This window comes from Columba livia, chromosome 11, assembly GCF_036013475.1.
Source record: "Columba livia isolate bColLiv1 breed racing homer chromosome 11, bColLiv1.pat.W.v2, whole genome shotgun sequence".
In the NCBI taxonomy this organism is placed as follows: domain Eukaryota; kingdom Metazoa; phylum Chordata; class Aves; order Columbiformes; family Columbidae; genus Columba; species Columba livia.
The window spans coordinates 13,623,631-13,635,854 of NC_088612.1; the positions used below are offsets into that span (position 1 = coordinate 13,623,631).

At 38.3% G+C, this 12,224-nt stretch overlaps 1 protein-coding gene across 1 annotated transcript in view; it reads right to left on the reverse strand.

Moving 5' to 3' along the window:
- Positions 1-3,940: 3,940 nt before the first annotated feature.
- PRTG (protogenin) overlaps positions 3,941-12,224 on the reverse strand; it is an 86,203-nt gene continuing 77,919 nt past the window's right edge. The window contains exons 19-20 of the mRNA XM_065076904.1: positions 11,185-11,289; positions 3,941-10,100 (exon numbers count right to left, since the gene is read on the reverse strand). Coding sequence (XP_064932976.1) covers positions 9,702-10,100; positions 11,185-11,289 — 504 coding nt within the window. The 3' untranslated portion in view covers positions 3,941-9,701. The remainder of the gene's footprint in view (positions 10,101-11,184; positions 11,290-12,224) is intronic.

Here is a 12,224-nt window from a genome sequence, read left to right on the forward strand (position 1 = left end):
CTTTGAATAATAGGGGACCTGCTGGGAAGGAGGAACCAACTACTGTCTGAATTTGAGGGTTTGTAGAATATGAAAGGAAAATACAGCTAAAGGAGGAAAAAAAAATCAAAATGAAAGAAAAAACCATCACAAACATGCCTTTGTTAGAAAATGCAGTAAAAAACCCCCACCACTATGAAATCTCAGAATTCTGCCATCCTTTAAAAGGAGATAATGAATCAAACTTTGTTACCTCTTTTGTTTATTGTGCAACAGAAGTAGGGAAGAACACAAGAAGAGATAACTAGATAAACCTAAGAACACTGTGACCTAGTTATATAGATGCTGCACACACCCATTACATCTGAGAGCAGCTTTCCTAATCCCCAGGCTAAAATTCATGTGAAATCCAGGATTTCAAGAAAAGAATGTGGAACTAATTATTTAAAATACATGCACTATCTGTCTGCAAACACCAAATTGGATTAAATTGCTTGACATGCATTTTGCCTAGTGGGTACAGTTCAAAATCTGCAATTTACAGACAGACACTTTAGGGTGCTATACATCTGTTCCTGTGGGAATCCTGCCATTGAGTTATCTGCAGCTGCAGGGCTGGGCTGTAAGTTTTAGTCCAGCTGAGCTACAGAAGAGAATCATCACAAACTCTTAAAACCTTGTTGAATGCTAAACCAAGTGGTGGAGTGCTCCTGTTATTAACAAAACGCTGTTTCCAGTCAATCCATCTACAAATGGCAACCTTATCACTTAGTCTGAGACTTCTAAATCATAGGCTATGACGCAAGCCAGCCCACTCTGCTGGGTGACAGGGTGCTTATCCCATCTCTAGGCAGTGCTCAAAAGCTAACCACAGTCTGGGCTCACTTAAACCTCTGAGCCTTTACAAGGGCAGAAGTGGACTCTTCGGTATTGACTGTGACTCTAGGCTCTGCTACACTGGCTTCTAATATGCAGACCTTCTTCACTGATTCTGTCTTACCATACGTAGATCACAAAGCTAGAGGTACACTATATAAAAAAATAAGAGGGTGCTTCCCTGTTCAATATAGTAATTTTTCTGTAAAGTGTTGTAAAAGCCAGTATCAGAAGTCTTTCCTATTATGAACTAGAGGTTGTCATGCTTTTGGTTTTGCAGAAGAATTTTAATTGAAATATTTAGAACTCAAGCTTGGAGTTAATTTATCCTTTGAAGTTAGAAATCTTGATCTCACGGGATTCATTCTGCTTTGACTGTGGGTTTTGTGTAAAGCAAAGCCAGATTGTTTTATTTGGTAAAGACTGAGCAAGCTGTTACTGACTTTTAAATATTCAGGATCTATTCCAAAGCATGACAGTTGCTAACATGAATAATTTTAAGTAGTTTTTTAAAAAAATTTTACAGTCCGTGCTGTAAACTACCTCACTTCTGGCTTTAATTGCAAGATCTAATATAGGGAAGTCTATAAGCAAGTAGTTCAGTGGGATTGTTTTAAGCTAATATGACTGTAAGCTGTAAAAAGTGAGGAGGCAGCATATATTAAGCTCTGTCACTCATCTTCTGGTGACAAGCTTTCAGCAAATCAGAGGGGTTAATTTCTCAGCCCAGCACAACAAAATGCAAATTGTTAAAGGCTATTGTGAGCTGTAGTATGAGCAACACTTTTCCTGCTTTCATGTGGTGCACCCGCCTGGCAGCCTAGCCAGAAATCTGCTACTTTGCTCATGAAAATCTTTTTTTCCCAGTGTATTGCCATGCAGATAAAAGGAAATCCAAACCCACTCTATTAGCGTGACCTCTGGGGAGTCCCCAGTCTATTTCCAGTTAAAGCAGAATCCAGTGTTTTGGGCACTGATTTAAAACTTCCCATGGAGTGGTATAATAAGAAACATCTTCATTCACCTACAGAAATTCACTTTCATCCTTCCAAACTGCAGATAATTACAGTATCTAGCATCTCCCAGACCCACCTGGATTTTTTGGTCAACTTCCAGTGACGCTTGAACCATCTGTCCAGAGAAACCCTGAAGAACCTGGACCACTTTGCAGCATTGCCAGAAAAACATCTCAGGTGGTTCTTGCAGGCCAAACGGGGATTCATACCTGATAGTGAGGACAGAATTCTCTCAGAGAACAGCTGGCACCCAAACGTTTGCCAGCCCCAGACCTCTATTGCCAGCCAAGGGAGATTCTACAGACTAGGGATATCTGTGCGTGGTACATCTTTCACTGAGGCACAGCTGGATTCTGAATTACTAGCATTTTCTGTGTAAATAGGATTTAGATTATGGGATTTAAATAAAGCTTACATTCAATTTTCAGGTAGAAACAATATGGTATCTCTTTGTCAAATCTGAGCTTCTTTACGGGGAGCTCTAGCACGTGGGTATGTGCAGAGAGGAGGGTTCAAATCCCATCCTCTTCACTGTGTGGGGAGGAAAAGGTGAAGCCAAGTCTTAATACCTTAATTATAGAAAGAGTAGGACACTGCGACACAGACAGCCACAGCATTAGTACCTACAGCTTCTCTCTTACTGACAGAGGGTACACTGCTGTCCAGCACCAATTCTGGGACCAGGATTGCAGATGAAGGAAAAAGCAGAGACAGACTGGGCTGCACAGTGCCAAAATGTATTAGAAATAAGATATGGCATAAGTTAATCCTACTGATAACAAATGCTTATGCATCCCCCCAGACAAAAAACCCAACTGGACTTACTTCTTGTAAATATTCAGAGAAATAACTTAAGGAATAAATGAAAGGAAAGCAGATGTCTTTTTTTCATAGATAACAAAATGCAAATTGGGGGTTTAGGTCCAAAGGAGATTCCAAATCTGCAGTTACCAGAGGTTCAGTGGAAAACTGGGCTGTTTTTTGAGATATACACACCTAGTTTAGACCTTGAGGCAGCCAGTTCCTTTAACACATGGTGCCCTGCACAGGGTTAGCAGCAAAATACAGGTACGGACTCTGCTTCTTAACAGAGATGCCAGTTTTACCTGCTGAGGGAAAGATGAGGACAGGTAGAGGAATTAGCCCAGGCAGCTTGCTTGCTGGGGGCCAAGCAACCTGCAAAGCACCACAGAAAGCTGGCCTTTATATTCCAAGGTCCTTTTACACAAAAAACAGATAAGCAAAGACTGTAGATTGCTGTTTCTTTCATGGCACAACATAGATGAAAAGCCAAAGTCAAACCTACCTAAGTATTGAGAGAGTTCAGATTCCATTGCTGGTTTGTTTTTATCTCTCCCTAGAGATCCTGTAAATAACAGCAGTAATTACTGTGGTATCATCTCCAGTAGTGTAAGATTTGCATGGGCACCACTATTCTAAATCCAGCTCTGTACCTAACTCTCTAAATCACCTGGCCAATTCTTCAGTTGCTTTCAAGTGGCAATCAGTAATCAACCTGCTAGCAATAGAAACCTTTTAATCCCTCGAAAAGATAATTTCCTTGGTAATTTAACTTCACTTTCATATAGAACGTAGTCCTTTGTAAAAACAGCAGTTTGCCTTTTGACCAACAGCAACTGCATTTTCATAGTCCTGCCACACACTGAAATACCAGGTTCAGCAATTAGCAGGTGTAAAAAGGCTGGGAAAAACTCAGGAGTGCAGGTTTGTCAACAGCTTTCCAGACTTTTGAGAACAACTGTGCTGAGAACCACATCTCCCACACCCAAGGAAAATAAACCAAAACAGAGATCTTGCATGGGGGACACAGATGGAGTTTTTAGGTGGGAAATAATTCCAGGTACATAAATTATACATGAATACTAGTTTGAGAAAGTTCTATGAATTTCAATGATAAGGCATGTGCAATTTACTCTCTACCTCTTTTTATGACTAAGGGCAAACACCTCCCTAGCCACTCAGCCTAAAAGGAGACACTGTATTTATATCTTCCCTGTTTTGAACCTCTCATCAGAGACACCGAAAAGAAAATATTTATCGAGTAGCACTTTTACTAAGGAAAACTTTTATTTCAACTGTGCAATCAATCAGTATTTAGACAGCAGTTTCATAAACATTTGGCATTTAAACTTCTATTACTTTTTGGCATGACCTTGGGGTAAGTATATAAACAACCCTGGAGGGGAAAAATGAACCAACACACTAGGTAATATTTACTAGAATGCTAGAAAAAGAAAAACAAATCCACATTATTAAACAAAATAGTTTTTAAAAGACATTAAAAAGTTACATTCAAATCAGGGCAAACATTAGCTTCCCTCATGCAATGGAATTCACAGAGCTGATCCCCTGAGACAAATATAAAATTAATACAATTCAGCTCCATCCTCCATTAGCCAGTCAGCCATTGTCACCCTTGGAAGAAAATGGCACATGGAGTGAAAGGATCCAGACCACCACAATATGAGATACATACCTGGCTCCTACACTGGCACTTCATTCACAACTTTGAAAAAACCCAAAAGCCAAACAATCAAAAGCAACATCTGTATAAGTAAGTTTTTCATATACAGTCAGTCTTTACTGAAAACACACCAGGCAGGTGCAATGTGAGTATATGCAACCACAAAAAGCTGAAAACTTCCAGAAGGAGCACAGCTCGCAACGGAACTAGACCGCCCAACACAGCAAAATCTTAAGCATGTATTCACATCCCTTTTGTGTCAATTAGGACCAATCTCAGTGTAAATCTAGAGGAATTCCAAAAAATAAACTTACTTGCATTTGAGTGAAACTGAATTATTTTCATAAGGGCCTCTATTAACAGAAACCAATTTGGTTTATGACTTTTGTACTGAAGAATAGTATTCTGTGAAACACATGCTCTAAAATATACAGTTACACAAATAATGTATTTTTAATTTGCGTTATTATAGAGAGGCGCTCCATATTTCCTGCAAATTTATTCACTTTAGAAATTGCTTGGTATTAGCAGAGCTGCAGTTGCAGCAACTAGAAAGTGTGTAACAATTGTTCAAACTAAGGACTACCTCTTCAGCAATTACTAGGTGTAATTCTGCTTTCCATTTTATCAGAACAACTTCAGTAAACTGATTTCTGTGAATACCACTAGAGTTACACCTGTGCAGCTCTCTCTTCAGTTGGTGTAAATGAGACTTTTGGCTAAACATGGAATGCCTCACAAGATCTACCAACATTCCCCATGTTACGAGATGGACTTTTCCCTTTATTAACTTCATTCTGTAACAAATAAAATGAGCAAGAGTTCCTGGTCGTAGGGCTTACACGTTTGCTCAGAGTAACATCTTACCGAGACCCAGCATTCCAAAGTAACTATTCTTGTGTATGCTCAGGTTGCAGCAAATTTTAAGTCATTCAAGTTGACTTAGTTTGCAATGACAAAGAGTTAAAGTGACTTGAAATATTCAATATTTACTACAGGCTAAGACTGGAATGCATGAAGACTTGCAGTGGACCTCTGATGTACGGTATCTTGTTATCTCACAAAAATCCATTTGCCAATGGGAGTTTTAACTATGTAATAATGCTGTCCTTTAAAAATAATAATACTGTGAAGACTTAAAAAACAAACAAAAAGCTGATTCAGTCTGTCCAGACCATGCAAACCAAAATAAAAATTAATTCTCCTATTGTCTTAAAAACAAACAGGAGGAGGACCCTGCTTGGAATAAGGCAAACAAGATTTAGCTCATAGTCTAAATCAAGCAAATAAAACCAAAGAGGAAATGAACTAAGAAGAATAATTAAAACAGGTAAAGGAATATCTCAATAATCTTTTCTGTTAAAATCTCCTAAGTTATACAGAAAATTCACAGCTAATATAAGAAATTATTAAAAGTGATATGTAGATTTTTCAAGTTTCTCTTGTAAAAGTAGAGCTAAGAAAAAAAACTAATCAACTGACAGGCCCTGTTCTACAGAGCATACACATTCCCAATTCTCTCACATAATTCCTGAAAGATGAGTACTTATTTGTTACATATGAAGAAAGGACACAAGGGTAACTGTGGGCAGACTGAGCTTTGGTTTTAGATCCTGGACCTGCGGAACAGGCATTGCTATCACAACTGAGCGGCAGAGTTATTCCTTGGAAACACAAGGAGCATGATAAGCCAGTTTTCAGACCTCCTCTATAAGTTTTGATGCTTTTCAAGTCACATCAAGTGTAACGTTTTTGCTTTTCTTTTAAAGTACAAGGGTTACATATGCACTCATTACACCAGCCATGGCTCTTTCGTTCTTAATAGACTTAAACAAAATCAATTCACATAGTGTACCACTAAATTCCACATTTATGTTCATCTTCCAGAACATAATCACTTAAATTCATAATTCATAATTTAAAAATGATATTTTTTTCTCCAGGACCCAGTTACTACAGACATAACCAAGAAAACATACTGGAAAACTTGAAACCATTCTGCCTGATGTATTCTGCCAGCTCTTTCTAGGCAAATGGAATTAATAAAGTTTACATATGAAAGACTGATTTCCTCAAGTAAAAGCTTTTAAGAATATATCTGTGATATCACAGATATAATTACATGTGTTGGCTTCAAGGATATGAAGCATTTAAACTTTGAGCCCAATTTTGCTTTGTTACAATCACGAAGGACTGATTCTGCTATTGAGTTCAATAGAAACAGTATCAATTTCTACACAATTTTTCTGGAGATTCCTTTGCTTACATTGGTGGAGTTTTCAATTGTAAGACAAATTTTCTCTCACAAAATCTTGTGATATATTAGTAATAGGCTGTGAATTTTGAGGACAATGTATTTTTTGTTCTGTAGTAATCCTGACTATGTGACAAAGTAAATGGAAGCACATGAATGTAGACTGGGTTGTGGAGAAACATGTATTTGGTTAACATAAACACAAAGACAGAATAATTAATGTCTAACTAAGTTTGCCTATATGCTGAGGTAACCTTAAATATCTTTGGTTTTCTTTATTTGCTGATAAAAAGTACCTTAATAAAACATAAAGTGATGAATACAGTTCTGGATGCACTGCTCTCTAATACACTATTTTCAGCTCTTCAGCTGTTGAAGTTAGAGCATCTCTATTAGACTTAGGACTTTTATATGAAGTCTGTTTCTCTCAAATTATCCATGGGTTAAACTACAGTGCGGGTCTCTGGAAGAAAAGGTTTAGGATTCAAAGTATTTGCTGGTAATGAAGGTCCTAAAATTACATATGATTATCAGTACTTACAGCAAATAAGTCTTTGGAGAAGCAAACAGTTACCCCATGCATATCAGCTCTTTCTGAATGAAACTAACAAAAGAGGCTACTGTGAAAGATGAAGTGTGAAACTTCATGCTACAGTTACACATTCTTACTCTAGTTTGATTAATTCACACTTTACCTAACTAGAAACAGTACTCTGCTGTACACTAAACATTCTTCCTGATGAGACCAAAAATAAATCTTTGGTGAAAAGGTTTTCTTTTTCTTCAGCAAGTAGATAAAAAACTGTTCAAAAATATTTTTTTAATACTGTATTGTTGATCAGCTACATGCTGGAGAAAAAAATTACGCTTCCAAGTCTTTGGAGATATCTGCTGGTATTATTATAACTTTCTTTAAAGGCTGTTGTAACAACAAGGTAGTTAAAATTGTAGAAGCATACAACTCATCTATGCAATCAACTACTGCAATCAAGAAGCCCTATTGTATTTTGTTAGTAACTACTTACAGAATAAAACGTATTCAGCTTTTCAAACCTATAGTTTTTAACTAGTTCAATTATTTTTGGACAGTATGCAGCTTCCTGCTCTTCTACAGAAAAGTCTTTGGTATAAGATAATTTTCAAAGCATTTGAGTCAACACTGTTATAAACTGGTGAATGTGTACTGTTTGGTTTGGAACCAGCAGTTACAAGGTAAAGAACTACAGTAACTAGAGGCCGATTCATCAACACAAACAGACGTAACAGCAGGGCTTACTGACGGCTTCTGACTGCATTGTGATCCAGGAGGAACAACACACAAGTCAGCCTGGCTACCTTAAGGGTGACATCTTGGCCCCAGTAAGGCCAGTGGGAGTTCTGACAGACCTCAATAGATCCAGGAGTTCCTATGGTTGCTTCTTCACAACAGCACATTTTTCAACTCTTTAAGTAAAAACATATGTCTGGTTTTTTATTTGTTTTTTTTTTTTTTTCTTTTTTTTTTTTCTTATTTTGAAGTAAAGTAGGGGAAGAGGAAGGGTGGATGGAGAAGACGACTAGATATATTAATAGATACAGGCAAGTTTATAACATTGGATGATTCCAACCTCCTCCCTCTCTCCTATTAAAAAAAAACAAAACATCATACCCTGTCAGTTTGCTCCACATTTCCGTGAGGCAGCTCAAAAGTAACAAACTGTTCCCTGAGTACAGGAAAAAACAACAACAACCAACCCCAAAAAACACTAGACTAACTTTTAAAGGAGGTAGTATAAAACAGGAATTGCATGGTTTCAAGGCAGTAGCAGTACTCACCTCTTTCAACAGACTCTTCAACTAAAGCTCTGGCTTTTCTATTTCTCATGGTAGCCTAATCAGAGTTTTAGATTGGCATGTGGGTAAAGTCACTCCTTGAGCTAAAATTCCTGGCTAACAGCACACTAGGTGAAGGCAAGGAGCAGGGCTGCATCCAAACCACAGCTCTGAGACATATTGTGATGCTAGCAGTGCTTATCAGCACTCAAAGCTGGGTAAAAATGAATTATAAATTCATTATATAGTTTATTTAGAACATCTAAGAAGCATTTAAGGCATCTTTCTGTACTCCAGAGCAATTTTAAATTTGAATACTAAAAAGGCATAAGGCAAATCAGTAACTTCATAATATATAATGCAAGGCACCGTTGCTCAGAAGTACTGTGATACTGGAACATTCAGCATTATACTCTATTCTGTGACTCTCGGGCAGAGCCAAACTGGAAATGCTGAATACTTCTTCATTTTGCCATGCTTTTTAGCATTAACTGTCAATAAAGGGGCAACATTTGTCACTGTGAAGAACGTCCCAGAGCCCTAAGGATATAGCATACATCCTGTCACCAGTTGCTGGCACAAGTTTCTGGGGGAAAGGCACTGTCCTAGGCTTACTGGGGTTATGAGAGGTACAAGAAATTTCATGTGGCTGTATATGTGGAAGCACCAGCTCCAGTTTTCCAGTTTTTAACATCCTCTATGTCAACCACATTAAATCATTACTTTTTATACTCTGAGGTTTCCTTCTTTTTAAAGACAGAGCTTCAGCTAAACAATCTTGTTCACCTACCTATACAACTCCCTGATCACTGAGTGCACACAGGTGCACACACAACACACATATATTCTGCACACAACTGAAAATTAAAAAAAAAAAAAAAAAAAAAAAAAACTCAAAATAAAACAACACTACTAGGAAGTATCATCAGTTCCATAGCTGAGACCAACTAGAACACAAATGAGGTAAAGCAGTCATCATTCAGAGTTCACCTCTCGGCAAACTGAGGTAGATAGTCAGCAAAAGGGCCAACAGCCTTCCCTTTGCTCCAGTGACATTTTTAACTTTAGTCAGAAATTTTCACTGTCCTTTCACATTTGTTGACCACTGAACATTCAAAATGAGTTAAAAAAAACAAAAAAATCAAAACCAACCAAAACAAACATTCAACAGAAATATGGGATCACCTGCTACATTGGTCAGGCTTTCCACAATAGAACTTTGGCTCCCTGTTCATTGTCCTTCGAACAGACATACACTGCTAGAATGTCTGGCATGGCCCTAAGGATGGCAGTTTTGCACCGCAGAGTGTATCTGAAGAGGTGAGGTAGGAGTCTGGTCAGCAGCCACTGGCAGAGGAGACTCTGTGCAGTTACTTATGGCAGGGCTCATCATGTTTGTACCCAAGTCACTGCTTACGAAAGGACTGGTGGTGGGAGGTGTGTCACTTGTCACAGAGGAGAGGTGTATCTCGTCATTGGATTCGTGGGAAAATCTTCCAGAGTCACCAGTCCCATGGCTTCCTTCACTGTTGGCCGAATGCTCTGTATCAGCAGCAATACTGAAAGGCACCTGGAAACTGGACTGCTGGCCAGGAGAGCTGGGGGAGCCATCCTCACCGATCAGCACAGTGGTGCCTGGCTGATACAGACACACCGCTCGGGCAAATCTTCTCTGAGGCTATATAAAAAGCAGAGAGAAAAAGGTTGCTCAGCCTCTGAAAACCTCAGCCAAAATTTGAATTTTTACTGCATTTCCTATCTCCTGTTTCACCAGAGTGACTACAACAGCATTGGCTTGTAACAGTCTGCACTTTCCTATAGAAGGTTAAAAAGAATCAACCTCAAGTCTTGCTCATACTTTCCATAATAGATGAAATAATCCCTTCTAGCTAGGCATGACTAATCAAGAATTATTTCACTGGAGAGACCTAAATGGTATTTTAAAAACATACTTGATAAAGCTCTCTCTCTTCCCTTCAAACATATTCTTTGAGCATTACTCCTAGAGTGTTAGCAAATATTTTGCTTATAGAGGCATCAGAAATATGCAGCTGTTTCTGGAAATATTTTGGAATATGAATTAACAACATGGATATCAAGACTTTCTATTCCTTAAACATATAAGAGCACAATATGAGTTACAATTCAATAATCATTGCTTAGATGCCTTGTAGGTCTGAATTTGCATGATAATGTTCAGGATTTGGTTTAACACTTCAGTTTTAAACTGTTATTTTTCTCGTCCAACCAGCAAATGTGTTCAGAACAATAATTTCAGAAGCCAGACAGTTCTACTCAGATTCTCAGTTTCTTCAGTAAATCATTTGGGTAAATAATTTAATTTTCCTCTTTTGGTTTCTCTTCAGCAAACAAAGTCTTAGCTGTCAGGGTAGGAGGATACTATTTTAATTTTTATTTATAAATACATAATTAATCTGTTTTTATATTTATACAAAGTCACTGTAGATGCTATGCATAAATCCAGTACACAGAAATCCTTTTGCTCACAGCTAAAAGGGCACTGGCAAGAAGCCAACCAGTTCACTCTGAAGAGTTACAGTATCTGGCAACTTGGGACAGACAATGAAACTTCCATAAGACTTCAGTACAAGGTAGAACACCATCAACCTTAACACAACTAAAACCATCCAATTAAAACTTAGACTACTAACTACGCTCTTCCATAAACAGACAACTATGCATCTTCCTTTGCCAGTGTATTACAGTAAAGATTGTGCATCTCTGCCCATCAGAGCAATTACCTCCTCAGTCTTTGCCTTCTTAGTATCTTGGAAGAACAGCCACCTTTTCTTGCAGTTAGCCTTTGTGACAGGCCCATAGCTATTAATAATCAGATCAGATCCCCCCTACAACAGTGAGAGACACACAGACATTTATTTTAACAAACTAAATTTCTAAGATATTTGAAAATCTTTTTCTATTCCTACATATTGGCTCCATACTGAAAAGGAAGACAAATTAAGTCGCAGTGCTCAGTCACATTTTTGTGGTCTGGTATTCATCTATTGCTCAAGACAAGTCAAGACCAGATCCACTGAATCTGGCAAGGCCACAGGCCAGACCCAACAGCTCTAATGCTGAATAAACACAGCAAAATATTCCAGCCACTGCTCTTGCTCTACTACTTTGAATGTGACCATTCACAGACATAGTGTCTGTGCCTGTACTGGGGTCCATTTCCATTTCCCAGCTCTTGCATGTATCCTCAGGAAGCAGCTCCACTCAAGTGTGCAGTGTGTACAGAATACACTTTAAATCTGTGTGTCTGCATGTGAAAGTAGGGCCAGTGTGATTTTGTCACACTGGACTCCTAGACTGTAAGATTCTACACATCCACTGATCCATCCTGCCATCTAGTTCAATTGATAATTTGACCAAATAAGAGTTTTTAAAGGTAACGTTGTCTTACCAGTAAATATGCAGAAAAACAGTATTTTCTTTAATATCTGTTAAGTGTCACACTTGACTGGATTGTACACAGACGTTTACTGAACCAGGTGCTGACAAGGACCCTCTCATCTATCTCCTTGGACCAACAGAGGTCACCTAGTAGCCCTAAGTCTATGGAGCTTTTAATTTCTTGGTACTGTGCCCAAGCCAAACTCTGCAATCTGCAGAGTAGAGTGCACTGTGCAGAGTACAGAGTACAAGTGTACAGAGTACAAGTGTACAGAGTACACGTGCACTGAATCAGATCTCTAGCTGAACTTTAAGATGAGTCTTGAAAATTTGGCCCTGGATTGCCAAACTTGTGCTTGTCCCATTTAGAAAATCCTACTGT